This window comes from Ciconia boyciana, chromosome 13 (genome assembly GCF_034638445.1).
Source record: "Ciconia boyciana chromosome 13, ASM3463844v1, whole genome shotgun sequence".
NCBI classification, from domain to species: Eukaryota; Metazoa; Chordata; class Aves; order Ciconiiformes; family Ciconiidae; genus Ciconia; species Ciconia boyciana.
Genome location: NC_132946.1, coordinates 19,699,535 through 19,718,238, shown reverse-complemented (window position 1 = coordinate 19,718,238; position 18,704 = coordinate 19,699,535). Strand labels below are relative to the sequence as shown.

Here is an 18,704-nt window from a genome sequence, read left to right as displayed (position 1 = left end):
TCACCGTCCCTGCTAAACAGAGACAGAAGTACAAAGTCTCTGTAGCATCAGAAGCTGTAGGATCTTCAGGAAAGGATTTTAATGCAGATTGTTAGGAAGTTAGTAGATTGTAGGATTGTTAGGAGTTTCTTTGAAACACCTTCCAGCCTCTTCTGAACCTCCCAGGGAAGGGGAAAGAGCAAACACTACAGAAGAGCTAGCTTTAGCTTTGCAGTCCTGCGGCTGACTACCAGTCTTCAAAGAACTTTAGAGCATCCTCAGGGCTGGTCTAAATTTTGAGTGCTGGAGTAACCTTCATACACACAATTCTTTCCAGTACAGGGTGACTCTTAACACTTGGTTAGTTCCACCTTGCGTTAGTTACAAGGTAAACAGCAAACTCCTCAATAAAGGTTTGCAGTAGCTAAAACCTGGGATCAGGATGCTCTATAAGTAACGTCCTAAAGTTTATAAAACATAACAAAACTACAATTTGTTTGCCAGCATTTAAAGATGAGAACTGCTCTCTTTGCAGGCTCCAGGCACAGAACTTACTGCCCAGCCCAGAGTCAGAAGTGCCTTTGGAGAACTACTGACACGCATGTTCTGCCCCACTCAGAAAATATGCATGCCTTGTACTCTATAGCAAAATAAGGGAGAAAACATGACTTTTTAAAACATTCTGGGACGTGAAATGTAAATGTCCAATCACAGAGGACTGATCCTGTTTTGGGACCAAACTTCTGCGTTTTCTGCGTTTGAGTACACAAGCTTCTTCCTGATGTGTTATCCCAGCAGCTTGGTGGCTCCCTCTGCCTCACCCGAATGAGCAAGTCTAACACAGGTGCCAGTAGACAAAGAGGGCAAACATGCCGGTACAGCACATTCCCAGCATCACACTGTTGCCACTCAACAGCAACCTCCAAAACTAGGATTAACAAAGTTAAGATGCAGCAATAGGATTTACCTTTTCCTCCATGACTGGCGATGACTGCAGTGACAAACATAACAGCCAAAACAGAGCAGCAATTGCACAAAAAGCGAGACAAAAAAACAACCATTAGAGAGCAAAGGTCATGCAAACATGCAGCCCTACAACAGACACGGGGTACGCATGCACTGTAATCCACACCACGTGGAAGTGTGCACCGTACTCATTAACCGTCTCAAATGGCGGTAGATACACACACCCCCCAACAGTTCTTGCACAAACTTCTCCCAAGTGACAGGCAAACATACTTGGTGTACTTACGGTCTTATGCAAATATGCACCCCTATACAGTCTAACATACCCAAGCACATCCACAGATGAAAATAAATAAATGTACTCAAATTTGTGTGACAGGCCATGAGAAGTTATGCCCATGTCCCCCCCAGTGCACATCAGTGCACCAAGATACACAAACGCTGGTGTTCACCCCCACCCAGCTGTGCAGTGACACAAAAACCACATCTGATCCAAGTGCTTGTACACAAGCATATACAAACACAGAGCTACACACGCACGCACACACGCCAACAGTGCAAAGCTTGAAATGAAGGAAGAAGTCCCATTTCCCACTGGTGGTTCCTACAAACTCAGATCATAGCCCCATCGGGGCTTTCATAGACATAATGTGTTTCTGTTTTTTTTCTCTCCAAGGAGACTAGCAACATGCCACACTTAAAAGAGTAAAAGACTAATTTCTCTAATATGAAGAGGCAATTCTTGATGAAAATTTTGCCCTTCATCCCAGAGAATGGCAGTCTTGCACATACAACCAGTAACGCTTTTCACTGTGCATCTCTTTCATGGAATGATAACATAAAGCCACAATTAATATTAGCTTATTTGAAAGTTAGGGAAGGAAAATCTCATTAAAATCAATTTCTACCATGCAGTCCAACCCAAATTTGGCAGATGCATATATGAACCACCCTTTAAAACAGAGAGGCCCTAAGCATGCTTCTGCCTACGGTACTTTTGTATTTTACTGTGTAACTATTTCCACAGATATGCTCTTATTTACAGAAGGATAACTGGGAAAGGAAACAAGCCTAACACACTTATCCCATTTCAGCTGTAACACTAGGATCAGATCATGTTCTGGGAGCTCACTCTGGACTTCCAGACTGTGAGGGGGAGAGGAAAAGGGAGAAAAATAGTCTGATAAGGGAGATTTTATGAACAGAAGAACACCTACAAACTACTGGTTCTTTTTACACCATGCTTTCTTCTCTTGCTTTCTACACCCCTCATGCCTGTCTCTTTTGCCTAGGAAGGCTGCCATCTTTCTTTTGATTTTTTTCCCCCAATAGATTTTTATATTTTAGACAATCCAATTTTTGCTAGACCCCAAAACACTGTATTCTGTATTTATTTTTATTCTCCTAAACCACTCTCGTGAGACTAATTTACTGTTTTGCAGAAAATAGAGCACAGAGATAACTCACTGTACAGCCTACTCAACAACTACAACAGCCTTTAGTTACTCCTCTCTAGAAGAAATACTGTAAGATAATCTTTTCTGAAAGGACTATTCAACTGCCAGAAGAGGAAGGGTAAATAGTCCCCCTTGATTCACATACAACCGTGTCTTTCCTTCCTTTATGTAAGGCTTTCGTAGCCTCACAACTGAGAGTATAAAAATCTTATAAACTGATTCAGAATAAATAAAGGATCTTTCTTTGAGATACCACTATCTTCCAGCTGCAAGTTACTCCTGTAGCCAAGGCTTACAGAAGTATCTTTAATTATTATGGGAGGTAACGGAATAGCAAAGAGACAGTATTGGAAAAAATTCTTCACTGAGAGGGTGGTCAAGCACAGGAACAAGCTCCCCAGGAAAGTGGTCACACCTCCAAGCCTGTCTGTGTTCAAGAAGTGTTTGGACAATGCTCTTAGATATATGGTTTAACCTTTAGGTTGCCCTGTGTGGGGTTGGGAGTCGGACTCAATGATCCTCGTGGGTCCCTTCCAGCTCAGGATTTTGTATGACTCTAAGGCTGCGGGGAAGCTGGCAGGAGTCCCAGGCTAGCTACCAAAGTTTCTGAAGATGCATGTCTTTTACTACTCCCTTTCCATCCTTCAAGCCTCTTTCATTGAAAAGGTGGGGTTGGGTCTCTTTTTCTCTCTCTTTTTCTTTCTTACAATACACAGTCAAAACTTTGGCAATTTGAATTCAGTCTTTTCCAGAGCAGTCCAATGCACCAACAGGGAGCCATAGCAGACTGAGGGTATTTACATGTCCTATGCCAAGACCTGAAATTTCCTTTCTATTACATTACCCCAAAACCAACTGACATTCTGGTATTTAAGTGTTACAGACCTAAATACAAGTTACTAAAATAGCCTCACTTATTCTTTCTTTATTCTTAATATATTTCTTTATTCTTAATTTCAAATAATTTTGCTCTTCCTTCATCTCCAAATTTTGCTCAATGTTCTTCTTTTGCATTTCATCATCCCTACCAGATGGTAGTTCAAAAACCTTCATGGCTTTCCATTTATCTGTTTTCCCAGTATTTTCATCTCTGTGTCTTTGCCCATGCTGCCCTTTGCGTATAGTCTGCCATACCAACCCCACTCCTTTTCCTAGCCTAATGCTTCCCAAAGGTTTGATTTTTGAGTGAAGTTCAGTGATATTAACCACCTGAAGTTCACAGATATTAACCAAGACCAGTCAGACATATTTTGTAAGAGACGAGGGAGGACACACCTAGCAGCCACTCTTTTCTGAGTATTGCTGTGCAGCTGGTACTGTCTATTTTTCAGACCAACAGCTCCTACGGCTTGTGGTCAGCATGTGTGCAAAACCTTTTAACATTCCTCAAGGCCAGAAGAAATTAAAAAGTTATAAAAAGACAACAACAAAAAGATTTAATCTCCTCCAGCATATTACTTGGTCAATAATGTTCCCCTGGAAAACACTGTTTTAGTTTAAAACTTCCTGGGCTAGACAGTGTCACTACAGTGTTAATAATTTCATTAGCATGTGATGATTAACACAACTAGTAATCTGCCATGCATAACAATTGCCACAGAAAACATCTTTTTTATGGCTGAGTGACTTAATAGATTATGCTTAATCTGAGTAGATTATGTGTTATGTGATCTATTACTTCTCTAACCAGTATTTATGGAACATCACTTCTATTTCTCACCTTGTGGGCAATGTTACTGGTATATAGCATCATCAGAGAGAAAGCATTTGGTTCCTCTACATACCAGTTAAAAACAGATGTATCTGTACTGAAATCAATGTAACTGCAACTTTTGTGCTTTAAATTTGTTCTAAGACTACAAAAGACTAGCTCTTCTATATACTGAACTTCTTTCCTACCACTGCCTTCTTTAAGCAAAGGCTGGTTCTTACTGGTTCGGTGCTCTGAAAACGAGGGGGCGGAGAGGGAGGAAAATCAATTTTGTGAGCGTAAGTAGGTCTATTGGGTGACTGACTTACAGAAAGCTTCCCTTGAAAAGAACAGGGGAAAATAAAAACTCCTATAATGGCTAATGCATTTAATTGCTACAGTTTTGCTGCCTATCACACATACGAAGACACACACACACAAATACTTTATATGACACCTCCACCCATTTTATAGATAAACCTTTTACATGCTACCTAAGAATATAAACATTTTTTTCCAGAGGCCCCCCATCAATAGCAGCATGACAAAGCCTAAGCTTTGTAACAGAGCACATAAAGCTCCTCGTCGTCAAGCCTTCGAAAACATACCCACAACTCACCCACAACCCATTTCAAAAAAGCTTCAACTACAATCCACACCCACAGGAAAAGGTCCTGCTTCTAGTTTCTCTCTCTAAAATAGTTTGTAAGTTTGTAAATTCCCAGAGGGCATATATTACATGGAGAGGTTATGGCCCTACCTTCTCCCAGATAGACTGCCCTCAGTTTGATTATTTCCCCCAACTTGCTGCATCTTGGATCGCTCAATGTGTTCCACGTAGGTCTGGATCATCTATGAGGAGAGAAAAATCCATAAGCCAAACAGAGGAGAAGAAAAGACTCATTTTCTGCTTTTGTTTGATCTGGATGCTGAAAAGCATCCATTTCCAATTCCCTTCCTTTTTTTTGCACATCTCCTTGTCTTTGCTCTTGTCTTCTAAGCTGATAAAGTAAGTGAATGGGCTAATCTGACAGAAAATCCAACAGCAAATAGTGTCAGAAATTACTTAAGCTTAATCTTGTAACAGAAGAGCCATGAAAGAGCATATCCAAAAATAATGTAAGACGTCCCCTGGGGGCTCGTTGGCAGTGGGAGATGAGGTAGTGGGGCACTGTTCACAGAATCACAGAACAGCTGAGGTTGGAAGGAACCTCCTGGGGTCCATCGGGTCCAACATCCCTGCTCAAACAGGGCCACCTACAGTAGGTTGCCCAGGACCATGTCCAGGTGGCTTCTGAATAGCTCCAAGGATTGAGACTCCACCATGTCTCTGGGCAACCTGTGCCAGTGCTCATCATTGCCACAGTAAGGAAGTTTTTACTTATGCTCAGAGGGAGCATTCTGTGTTCCAGTTTGTGCCAGTTGCCATTGTCTTGTCACTGGGCACCACTGAAAAGAGCCTGGCTCCCTCCTCTTTACACCCTCCATTCAGATATTTCTGATGTTCCCAAAGTTCAGAAGCTCTAGTCATCACTAGTATTGTAGAGCTGAATTCTTTGACATGACTTTACATATAGGCTAAGAGTTTATTTATTTAGAAATAATGAGATTACATCCTACCTCTGTGTGACGCTGATGTAGAGCATTATACTCTTTCTTCATTTCTGATTCACGTTCCTCCAGTCGTGAAACTACCAAGAGAAGATTCCAACCATCAGCTAACACACATCAGGCTCTCAAAAGAAACTAGAAGTCTCAAAGCATATTTTGTTAGAAATTAATTTATACCTACTGAACAAAACGAACCAAAACAGAATAATGCACATTGTGGGATCTGGTCTTCATTACAAACTCAATTCATGGGTATCTGCATATTCCCAAAATGAGTAGACCAAAGAGTGCAGTAAGACCACAGAAACAGACTTCTTCAGCAGTAGCCTGGTGCCCCATAAGTGTCCTAGTTTGACAACAATTTCAATTATCCTCTGGGATGGGTGCCTCTGGCTATTTGAGGAGCAGGAGTACTGGACAAAACACCAATTAATTCTGAGGGGAACCTCAGCCAACAAAACACGGCTGCACGTGTTAAGGAAGTATTTGTAAAAATAAACATACAAACAAATAAATGTGATAGTTTATATGAGAAAAAAATTCAGGGACAAGGAGAAACTGGAAACCAGGCTCCGAAGCTTCACCAGTGGCCCAAATCTTACATCTGGAGAGACTGAGCATGCCCCACACAAGAGAAGCAATGAAGCCTCTACTAAATTAGTGTGGATACATCCCATCTTTTAGAAGGCTCCGAATTTTATACCAAAGTAAGGGATAACCAGACATTTCAGGCTTTGCGTAAATTACATTAAAACAAGCAAAAAGTATGAAAAATATTTTCAAAGTAGCAGTATATGGGTGTGGAAGGCAAAGTGTATAATCATGTCTGGTGTACAACTCTGCTTACTCTGATCTGCATAGTTTTTGGTCTTCAGCTCCAGCTGTCGAGTCTGAAATTCAAGGTGTTCCACTTGGATTTGTAGTTCTTTCTTCTCCTGCTCCAGTGCATCTTCAAACTCTATGAACTTCTGAATAGGGAAGAAGCAGAGAAGGAGGCACAGATGAGGAAGAAATGTAAAATGTGCTTGCCCTCTATGACTTTTCCTCTCCTCACAAAAAAAGAAAAATTGAGAGAATATACATTACAAAATAGGATATAAGAATTTTTAAGTACTGTAATTAGTACAATAGCATTTAATCAAGCTGAAGAGACTATTTTATATGAGAAAGTATTAGCTATATTTAATGTATAATTAATACATGAACTATGGTCCAACATAAGTTATGTAAACCAGTGCAACTCTATCATCTTCAGCAACATTGTTCTTCCTCATGCGAGGCTGAATTTTGATTCCTGTTAATTTTACATCAGAGAAGACAAATTCTATTTCTATGGTCATATATTTATAAATATATATGTCAGAAACCTTCAGACCAATTCTTCTATTTGTGCAGTTTTAGAAAGCTTCACCTATAATTCATGCGGTGGGTAAGTTTTGCAGAAATGTGCAAGTCTTGCGGAAAACTTATCCACGACTCCGGGCAGCTGAGAGCAACCTCTGCACCCAAAGATGGTGACGTGCCCCAGCAGCAAACTCAAAAATGGCTCTGTGGTACATGGGAGCCGAGGGAAGGAGAAGGAAAACAGGCGGAGGAGGAGATTCTCACAGCAGAACTTAACAAATTTATACCTAGCAAGAAAAAGCTTGGCTAGCTGCTCTTGCCAAAGAAGGGAAGGAAGGGATCATTGCTGCTAACTCTCATTAGCAACAACAAAGTGGCAGCTGTGCACATAGTAGTGCACAGAACATTGTCCTGCACAGAACATTGGGCTGAAGGAAAGATTTTTACAGATATACTCATTTCACAATGAAAACACAACAGAAAAATACCTAATTTCAGGTTATTATTTCTGTAAAATGTCACTTTTGATCTGGGAGCTATAGTCATCCTCTGCATCGGATACTAGCATGCACAGCAAAGAAAAGTAAAACATGAAACATTCAATTTAGCTCCACTGTAGTGAATTGATATTACACATTACTCTTGATAAAATCTGTAGTCACAGTTGCTTTCATGAAATATTTACACTAAACAGGGTCCCTGGAAAGTGAATAGCACCTTCAAATCTCTGAGTATACTTAAGCAAGCCTAGTTCTTGCGTTATACGTGGTCACAAGAGTTTTTCTGCACGAACCACTAATGCATACCCATACGCAATAACGACCCCTAATCCATACTTCTGGACTCAGAAACTGAGCTGGTTCTAAGTAACACCCCTGACACAAACTTGTGGAAAAATCCATAAGGCTCAGAAAACATTTGCTCTGTTAACCACATACAGCCTCTCCACAGCAAGCCAACTCTAAAGCGCAGTCCCACCATGCTTACAATAGTGTAGGATACTAAAGCTATCTCACTACCTTCAGAACAAGTCCTATTCTGGCCTTATGAACCCAAAAATTCAAGTCTCGTTACATTACTCCTGGGTAGCTACATCCAAGGAAGCTAAAAACAGAGTCGTCTGCATCAACCAGTCCAGTAATTAAAACACAAACCCGTCAGCTGAGCATCAAGAGTACGACTGGGGCCAGGAGCAGCACTGGATTCAGAGCTGCAGAGGAAGAGAGCGAGCAGGAAATAAAGCTGAGACGGCTTTAATCTACCTTTAAGGTGTTTATAGAACAAGAGGAGCCTGCAGGAGGTAACTCGGGGCTATGTGGAGCTCACAAGGGTGTCCTGCTCCTGGCCCTGCCTCTCTTCCTCTCCGTCTGTTTGCAAAATGCTCCTTAGGTCGAGCTCTAACAGATTCACTAGCACATCGGCTGGCTGAAATCTCCTCTTTCTAGAAGTATGAATACTGGGGAAGAAAAGCCTTCTCCCACCCTCCTCTATACGGGGAAAGTGTTGCTCTCCACAAATAATGCCGCTCAAGAGCACATGGAAATTTTAATTTAACAAAGTAAAGCCTCATTGTACTCTAAGAGACAGACTCTGGTGAAAATGATTTTTGGGTAAGATTCCCAGGGAAATGAATGCATTTAAATGCACAGTAAGATTACTTTGTTAAATTCCGCACATGAAACAATATGCACAGTATTTGACTGCATTCTCAGGATAAGCCCTGTGCACATTTTCTATTTTACTGGAATAATTAGCAGTGACACTGGAGCCGTCATTATGTTCATGAACTGGATCTTCTCTCTGTAGACAACTGAAAGGCAACATCATTTACTATTCTTGCAGACTTTTAAAACTGTTCAGTAAATTCATCTGAACAATGAGTCAGTTTTCATTCCTGCATACCTGTATTTATAGAAACAATCAAATGCATTTTAGCCATGTCTCATTTTCCTGCACTCAGTGTTCTGCAGTGCCTTTAATCTTTAACTGGACTTTTAACTTTCTTTTCCTTCCCACCCAAATTTATTGCAATATGGGGGGTTTTTGCCCCCTTACAGTTGTTTTCCAGCAGTATTTTCTAGAAATACCAGAAATGCCAATAACTTTCTTCCACTATAAAGGAGTCATCTCAGAGGCTAAACATTTACTTTTTAATTAAACTTTAAGACTGTACAAGGTTTTAGAATTTTAAGTAAGCGTTTTTTCTCTGACATGTCAATTAAACATTGAAATCCCTTAGTCACTCACAAATGTCCAGTAACCTATTTTATGGATTTTGAGAAATTTATAAAGCAATCTGCTTTGTAAATTTTCAGATTTATTCTTGAAACATTTTCCAGAGTAACAAAGTAATTTCAGAGTGAGTAAAAAGGAAAAAAAAATCCTAACTGACATAGCTACACTGAGCAACAGACCTAGAGAAGCAGCAGTTTAACTTGCTCCATTTGGAGGACTGATCGAAGCTACACCAACAAAAGAGCTATTTTCCTGGTATAATCTCCATCTCCTCGCAGGGTTTTGCTGGAACCACTCTGTGCTAAAGCTCTATTGACAAACCCTTTTAATTACAGCCAAGGGCTAAATCCCCATCACATTGCAGTGGCTCAGCTTTCACTACCCTCTTGGCTCGAGATGCCCTCCTGCTCCTAGTTCTCCATCCAAGAGCACATCACCCAGGCCAGGCTGGAATGATGGTTTTAGCAGCAATAAAAATGAATGGACTTTAAGGAAAACATTCACAGATTTCCCAACAGTAATTTAGGAAGCAAAAGAAGGTACAAGCCCAATTTTATTCCCACTATGTAGGTCAACTTTAATAGGATTCCTGGATTTGCTACTGCTGTTTTGGTTTAATACAGACAAAATTGATGGAAAGATTAAGTCTTCTACAAATATGGCTCAGTCTTCTTATTCAGTCCTGTCTCTTTTGCAACCTAAAAGTAATCAAAGAAACAGAAAACTAGAAATCAATTAACCATTTGGAGAAGAAACATGGAGACAACAATGTTAAAAATTAATATTACCCTAAGTATTCTCAGGGAAGAACAGCATTTCAGATAAATGTATTGCAGTATATCCTGTCCTGTCTGCTGAAGGGATTGAACAACCATTTTTGTGTGCAGGGACCCAAGGGCTCTTTACTCCCCATCTCTGAAGCACCTTTTAGTTGCTCCTGCATCAGAAGCCATCTCACCTGAGGCTCTCCCTGTGCATCACAAGGTCTGAAGGGCTGAGAGCAGGAAAAGTCCCAGGAAAAGTCCCAGATCCAGACAAGAGTGAACAACCACACCAGTGGGATGAGGACGAGAGGTTTCACTGCCAGGGTCGTCCCCGAGGAAAGCGCGCTCCTGATTGAGAAGACAGCTTAGCACACACTGTCACTGCTGCTCATCCTTCATGATACAAGTGAGCTCTCATCAGGGTATTCAGGCAGGCTTTATTTTTTTTCCAATAAGCCAGCAGCAGACATTTCATATAGCATCCAGGGAACAGCCTTACTAGCCACTAAAAGCAGCAGAGATTGAAATGACCTTGCTCAGGAATATGAGCACATCCACAAGCACAACCAAGCAGTGCCAGTAGTTTGGGGAAAACAGGCACTTCAGGTACATTTGTATTACTCCTGTGAACAACAGCCTCCAGAGACAGAGACAGCAGAGGCACGATGCTGTGCCATGGTCCTCAAGCTGTGGCTCGTGGACCACGGTATATGGCTGCAGATGGCCCAGCCAAGCAGCACCGTCCAGGCTGGCTACGGTTTCTCTCCTGTCCTAACTCAGCCTGCCAGGTGCATCTCCTAGCACACAGCAAGTCCCCCTACCACATGGTGCTCTCTGCACCAACCCTTGTCTTCCCATGTTGCTAGAAACTCATACCAGGGCAGGAGAAACAGAGAACACAAACTGAATACAGGATTGTAATACTTTTTTTTTTATTAACCAGACTCACAGAGGCAGTTATGCTTTAAAACCAAGCACAGATTATTGAGTGAATCCAGTTCAGTAAATAAACGCCCATAGGCATTTCATATTTTCCATTTCTTGGGGCAGGGGAAGTACAATCCTGGTGCTACTGAAGCTGTGGGAATGTTCTCAGTAACTTGAAGAGGGCCAAGACTTCATCCCGACCTTTTAAACCTCCTAAAAATAAACAAGCAGAGGGGACACTAACTTGAAAGTCACCTTCCCATCTGAACATTTTCTGTCTGTAATATTTACAAAAAGCACCAAAACTAGTTATAATAGAAAAAGAATCCCTCTGGTTTACTCTTGTTTCTTGTGTTTTTCATCTAAGTTTGTGCACAGCCAATCCTATCTAAATGCTGCACAAATGTTTGATGCACAAAGATGAAGCTCCACCTCTCTGTGGGTGCTAACTAAAATCAGCAAGCCTTCATAAGGGAAAAGAATATTCACATGAATCAAATTCATACTTCTGGCCTCAGAAATAGTACAAATTCCAATGACTTACTGCAAGCAGATACTGCAGATATTGCTCTTGCTTCATTATAAAGTTAAATATTTAACAGGGTAAGGGTGGGCCAAAAAAAAAAAAAAAACCCACCACAAACAAAACCAAACAGCATAGCCTTATAGTCTTTTTAAAGACATCTTAAAATAACTGAGATACACTATCTACAAAAAACTCTGCCACAAATTAAAATGCCCAGGGTACTAAGTTTAAAAACTGAAATGCAAATTTGCTGACTGCATTCTTTCACTTTAGTGCTGCCAAGAGGCAAAAAAAATACAGTGCTGGCAAAGAATCACAGGCTTAACTTGCAGCTCATAAGCTGCCCTTGATTTCAAGGGGTCTCATTTGCAGAGTCAGGTGCTGCAACTCATTTTCTCTAATGGTTTCACTGCACAAAGCTCAGTTCAGACCCCCACCTCAGTGATTTCACAGCTCCCAGCCCCATCTTTATGGAGATGTAGTAAAGACATTTAGAAAACAGAAATAAAAAGGACCAGATAATTCCATGGATGGTTAAGAAAAAGTACTCTTCTTTTTTTTTTTTTTTTTTTTTTAAATCCCACTATGACAAAGTAGATGGGTGCACTGGAAGAAGAAACAGCCCACACTCCCAGCAGTTCTCAATAGCAAGGCTGACCACAGCATTAATATTTTCGCTATTTTTTATCATTTTACTAGTTTTTCCAGAGCCTCTATGCTTGCTGTCAAATAATAATTTCTGAACATGAACAGTTACAGTTAAACAATTAATCACCTCAGTGATCTAAGAAAACTGGAGTATGAAAATGCTACACATAAAAATTAGTCACATGGATTTTTTTCTGCCAGCCTCTATCCCAAGATTTCAGGCAGGATAACCGGTCTGTGATAACCCAGGATTATGACAAACAACCATGGCTCACACCCTAGTTTTTAAAGGGAAAATATCTAGCATAAAATCATCTTAAGGCAAAAGAATGAGTATTCCCCTGAAAAGCAGTGGTAAAATGCAGATTGCTTGATTTCCTGCTTTACTGCCTTTTGCAAAGGAAGAAAATTACTAAAAATAGTAGCATATAATCAGAAATCATCACATCACATCAGAGATAAATCAAGTAGAGAGACAGCAAGGCATATATATGCAGAAATCTTACTACGTGGCCTTAATCTGTGGTGGCTGGTAGTATGTGCCATGGTACTGCACACCAAAGGGAGCACTGGGGGTTCAGTCTCAGACCCCTCCCCTCGTCCCTTTGCTGGCAGGAGATGGCAGTGCTGTGGGTGCAAAAGCAGCGCTGCGTGAAGAAGCGAGGAATACACACCTGGCAGAGACATCCGCTAGGAAACTAGGTCTGTTGGTGAAGCAGGGGAGGGCTTGTGCTGCGTGCGACTTCCCAAGGGAGGTCACCTCACCTGCAGGAAGCCCGCAGACAAGGAAGGCAACGCTGGTTGTATAGTCCACCTCACAGCTTCCTGGCAGCACCTAATTAGGTTGGCAATTTAGGGAGTTGTGTTGACAGTATTTTGTCTTAGAAAGCCACAACAAAGAAAGAGGCCAACTCCTGGCTATTTAAATTCTGACTTGTTCAAAACCAAGTCTCCAGTCCCATTCTCAGGCCTGCTGCTGCTGAGTTTTACATGCTACTCAAGGTGAAGACCTTATTCTGGTCTCTTAACAGGAGGCATTTCACTCAATAGCAATTCAGGAAGAGAGATTACTTCCTTATGAAGCAGATGTCTACCACGCAGTATCTGACACTCAAATCAGCAAGTCACACTTTCTTACTGTAGCTCCTGTACAGGCAATGGCCACAGTTGGATACCAACAGTGCCAGAGCTTCAGGAACAGAGTGTTAAATCTTTTCAGTTTGACAATCAGAAAAAGGATCTTTAAATTAAGCCACTTCTCAGAATTACGGTGGTCATCAGCAAAACGCTCCCTCAGGAAATAACTTCTGTTTCAGTAGTCAATATCAAGGGAATTCTGCTTCTCACTTTATGAGCCAGCCTACAGTGATGCAGCTACTTTTTAGAAGAGCATTAGAGAGCTGTGTAAAAAATCAACAAATAGTTAAAAATCTCAAACCATGAATAGATGTTCAGATTTTTATCCCTATAGGCATTTTATATAAAGTCAAGTCATTTATTTAGCAAAGCTGAAGTAGAAGATTAAGGAATTGAGTCTTGTCTACCTTACACCAACATTAACTTGACTCCATTGCATGAAAACATTCCTAGTTTCTACCAAGAAGAGAAGCAGTACAGACATATTTAGTGCTTCCCTTGTGAAAACAAAGGTTTTGCAAGTATTTAAAGCCGCTCTCCCTCGCTGGTCTCAACAGCTGAAACGTACCCTCACACAAATAGAAAAATATGGCCATCAGCCCACGCACAGTGATAAAAGCATACCTGAATTTCCAATGTGTTGTATCTAACATGACATGAATTTTAGAAATGTTTTGGCTCCCTCAGAGCAGAGTTTCACTAACAGGTAAAAAGGGACTCCTTGCATTTCACCTGATAATCACTCATCTCGCTCTTCAATGCCCTGAGGTGACAGATCCATGGGTCTCCAGTCAGGGTGCTCCAAGCAATGCTCACCCTTTCTCCTGGAAAGCCCTTGCCTTCAGAAGGCCCTTCTCCAGGTGACCCACGTCAATCCCACCCATGGCACCTGAAGAGCGAACCCCAGATCCCCCGGCAGCCTAGATGCTCCCCAGCAGTATCAACGCGCAGTGAAACCCCAATACATCTGTAATCCATATAAAGGAGACCCCAAACAGCAACTGTGCCACAAGAAAATATGCAATCAGTAAGTGTAAATTCTAGTAACAGCCCATATCTTCTCCATCTCAGAAGGATCTTAGTTACCACAGACAAGAAGATACTACCTCAAGTATGAATTTTATAAGGCATAGTTCAAAAGACCAAACTGTAACACTCCCACAAGTGCACTGACAAACAGCAGACAGTCCACAAGCTGAAAAGAAGTTCAGCTCCAACTGTGAAATGAAGCAATCAACAATTTTAAACCCCTGACTACAACACACTTTCTAAAACTCAGAGATAATTTACCATCTCAAATTTCTTGCTTGTTCAAAATCTTATCCTGAACTCATCACAAAACTCAGCAAATCAAAACTCTGTTCTCCAATGGCTCTTGCTGTACTCTGTGTGAGTTCCCCACTTCTGGTGTGTTCAGCAATTATGCAATCACAGTTGTGACAGCTGTGATATAAAAACTCTTAACATTTTCATTGCAGAGCTTGGCCTGAAGTTCAAACCATATTGACAAGTACAACTTATGTTACGCATCAGCCTTGGGACCAGGAGGTGTTTTATATGAGGAATGCATGATTATATTAATAATTCTATATTGAATACTTAAGATACATAACACTGATTCACATGAAGATGTTTACACATAAATATGCATCTAATATGGAAAAATAAATATCAGCTTTCCTTGGCTGAGGTCTCTGACCTCAAATAAAGCTGACAGTGAACTAGGCCATTTATTAGTAGAACAGCCAAAACATCATAAAAGAGAACAACCCTTTCCTCCTCCTTCCCATTTTTTCTGACACATTATAACGCCATTTTAACTGTATTTTTAACTTAGTTTTTAGAGTTTATTAGTCCAGAAGGGCACGCAGCACACAGTTTCGTGATGGAAAGATGCTCTGAGCTATGCCCTGTGCCTCTTTGCTATTCTTTTCAAAAACAAATGCACTCCTGAAGGAACATTTCCATCTCCATAAAAGCATACAACCTTCTAGTGAAATAACATTTCCTTTACATCTGCAGAGCTTGGAGATAAAGAATTTTGTTCCTGTTGCTAACTTCAAGAAGTCAAAAAGACATCTTTTATCTGCTAGATACTCTGTAGTCATAGATTGGTCTTTGCATAAATCAACAGAAAAGACATTTATTTCACAGATTACAATCTCCTATATTGCTATTGCAAGGGATCTGAGTCTTTTTTCAAAGGAAGATGACTTTCCTCTTAAGATGCTGTCGTGAGGTAGGCCTGGTCCTACAGCAGAGCCGGGAGAAGCAGAGGGGACCCACACCCTCAACCCTGCTCCAGCTCTGCCTGAGACACAGAGTTCACCCGTCCTGCCACTCACATCTCCTGGTGGGACTAACGACATGCTTGCTTGGGACAGAAGATGCAGTGGATGAAAGGGGTGCACAAAGAAGGGATGGGCTGCTAGCAGAGTTCTTCTCAAAACTGCCCTGAGAACAGCCTTGTCCTATATTTCCATTGGCAAGCATGGCCAACAAGAAAGGAGGTGCGACTGTGAAGTCTTGCAGATGACACAAGACCAGGAGGTGCCATCAGCACTAAAAAGTACCAAACTATCACGGGGAAGAACTGGATGATGCTGAAGACCAGAGCAATACTGGGACTGAACAGCACATGAGTGCAAGGGCACGCACATAGGGGCAGACATTTCTGCTGTGATGAGGAGGGTCGAGAGGAAGGAGCTGATGACAGAACAATTAGTATATTGGGCCCCGCGGTGATGTGCTCTGGGCCAGATGCAACTGCAGTATGAGGAGGACAGAGAGGAGATGGACATGCTGCCACCTCCTGCCACCCCATGTCACACAGACTGCACTGGACCATGCTAACGAAAGTGACAGCCCTCATAAATCTTATTACTAGGACTTTGAAAAAGGCAACGTGACACTGGGACACTCCCAGGAGAGCATTCACGCCACTGTATGAAGCACTGGTAAGATGTACCTGGAAAACCACCCACTATTCCTCCTACCTCTCAGGGAGGATCAACCCAAGCACCAGATGTGGCTAAGTGTTACTCAAGGAAGAGAGGAATGAGGGAATCTGTAAAACAGGACTAGGCTGGCCAGGTGACACACGGGCACCTCCATGCTAGCAGGACGCACAGCACAGGCCAGCTTGCCCACCTTCTTCAGCGAGGGAACAGAGAGCTTGGCTCCAACACCTAGCAAAGGGAGACCAAGATAGGACAGGACCAGTTTCCATTAACACAGCAAATACATAATTATTTGATAGAGGGAAAACTTAATAACAGTAACAGACAACGCTGGCACAAGAACAAACCAGTAAAATCGGGCCATGAATTAAAAAAAAAACCAAAAACAAAACACTCCACTGCAATTTAGAAGGTTACCTTTCAGAAGAGTAGAGGCAGGAGATTTAACTAATGGTTTTAAGACAAAGCTTTATATATATATTTTTTTATATATATATATGAAACGGATTATGTAACTCAATTGCCTGCAATACCAAGGGACTGGACATGCTGACTCAGGAAGTCCCTTCCAGTGTTACTGTCCTAAGCTTTTAATTAAGAGTGGGTGTCTTTCTAAGAACGCTAGAGGCAAAACAGTTATAGATTTGGTGCAAAAATTACCATGCGGTAAGAAGCCCGTAGGGATCAAGTCTGGAGTAACTCAACTTAAACCAAGACACTCCCCAGTGCTATAACTATACATACTATAGCTACATACATATTTAATACTAATATTATCTTATATGTGTGTGTGTGTATAAACAAATAGTAATAGATCACTCAGTATTAAAACAACAGGTTGAGTGGATGCTGGACGCCCATCACATCATGACACCTCCTGCTTCACACACTGCTTCCACAACAGACTGTACAATGAAAGCTGGACACTTGGACAGAGGCATTTTCAGTAAAATTACATGGTAAATACTAGTTTAAGATAACTTTCCTTATTTCAAGAATGTAGATGTTAATTTTCTCCCAAATCATAGAGATCATCATACCACAAGTGCAGGAAGCGGAGAGCACCCAACAACCACTATCCAAACTCTTGCCTCCCTGTTTTTTCTTTCTTTCTGAATTTTTTCACGTTTGACATTGCATTATTGAAGTCATGGTTTTCTGCTTCCTGCATAGATTAGCACAAGCCTCCATTCAGGGAGATAAAAGATACTGATGCACTGTTTTTAAATGTTGAACAGAAACAGAGCATGGATAACAATGGATAATGAAACAAATATTAATGAACAAACATTTTAAAAAGGAAAAAAAAATCAAAATTATGCAAGCTAGTAATGTAAACTTTTCTTCCTTAGTGAGTACTAAAATGTATTTGTATGTATTTTTGTATCTGGAATTGTGGTGCAAATTGTGTGGCAATTCCGATCCAACTCAGGCTACACACTACAAAAGCCACGCAGCTGAAGGAACGAAAAGGAAAGAAACCAGGGAGGTGAGACTAAGGTGGGGCTGGTAAAATGTAGGCAGTGTTTCAAATAACTGGAATTACAAAGACACTGCAATTGCATTTAATGCTGCTACAAAAGGTGGCTGAGATGAAAAATTGTGTTAAACCACATAACTATCCTAAGAGGTGCTTAAATCATTAGTTTACAGATTTAAAAAATTGTAACAAAGTGAGTAGAAGATTTGCCAAAGACCACCATGCAAGTGAGCAGTAGAACAGGTAGCAGGCTAGTGGGAAGGGCAAGGTCAGCTGCCTGCAGGCCCATGGCAGGGCCCTAGAACAGGGTACAGCCCCCGCTGAAGCCACAGCCACCAAGGAAGGAATGAAGAAGCTGACAGCCATCACTGGATGGACAACCTCAACACCATGGCTGTGATGAGTGTGGCAGTTGATGGAGCCTGTGATGTCCCTGAAGCTGAATGCGTGGCATGTGTTCTGCTGGACTGGGACCTCCAGAGAGAGGACAACTAGTGAAACGAGAGACCCCGTGCAGCCCCAGTAGGCGCCCACAGCCAGGCCACCACAAGCTCTATCTCCCCCGTGCAGAGCTGGAGGTGCCGCAGGACTCTGCCAAGGCACCTTGCTGGGAAGCCCCTTGAAGCAGGCTTCTCCAGTTATGCTAGTAAGTAGAGGAGATTTCTGGAGACACAAGGCACCTAGTACAACGTATATACAAATCAATGGATAAAAATAACAGTCATAACAGTTTAAACTGAATGTGCTTTTAAACATAAATGCTCAGAGATTGAATGTGAAAGTATGGTAGTACCTGTTGAACACTATTGTGTTCAAATCACAAATGAAAAAGTATTATTTCTCTAACAAAGTCTTTCACCATTTTCTAATAAAATGAAAATGCAGGAAGAAGTATGACTAATGTAATTTCTTAAGCATATGCGTGTAAATACTGTATCTATCTCCTTATTTTATATATACATAGAGCCAAATTGCATCGA

General features: G+C 41.3%; 1 protein-coding gene across 6 annotated transcripts in view; it reads right to left on the bottom strand.

Moving 5' to 3' along the window:
- The window catches only part of MAPK8IP3 (mitogen-activated protein kinase 8 interacting protein 3), a 78,556-nt gene that overhangs the window by 47,340 nt on the left and 12,512 nt on the right, over positions 1-18,704 (bottom strand). For 5 of the 6 annotated variants that reach the window (XM_072877722.1, XM_072877723.1, XM_072877721.1 and 2 more), the window contains exons 2-5: positions 6,551-6,671; positions 5,713-5,783; positions 4,853-4,944; positions 947-970 (exon numbers count right to left, since the gene is read on the bottom strand). In XM_072877722.1, the coding sequence (XP_072733823.1) occupies positions 947-970; positions 4,853-4,944; positions 5,713-5,783; positions 6,551-6,671 (308 nt within the window). The remainder of the gene's footprint in view (positions 1-946; positions 971-4,852; positions 4,945-5,712; positions 5,784-6,550; positions 6,672-18,704) is intronic. The other variant, XM_072877726.1, reaches the window with a different exon arrangement.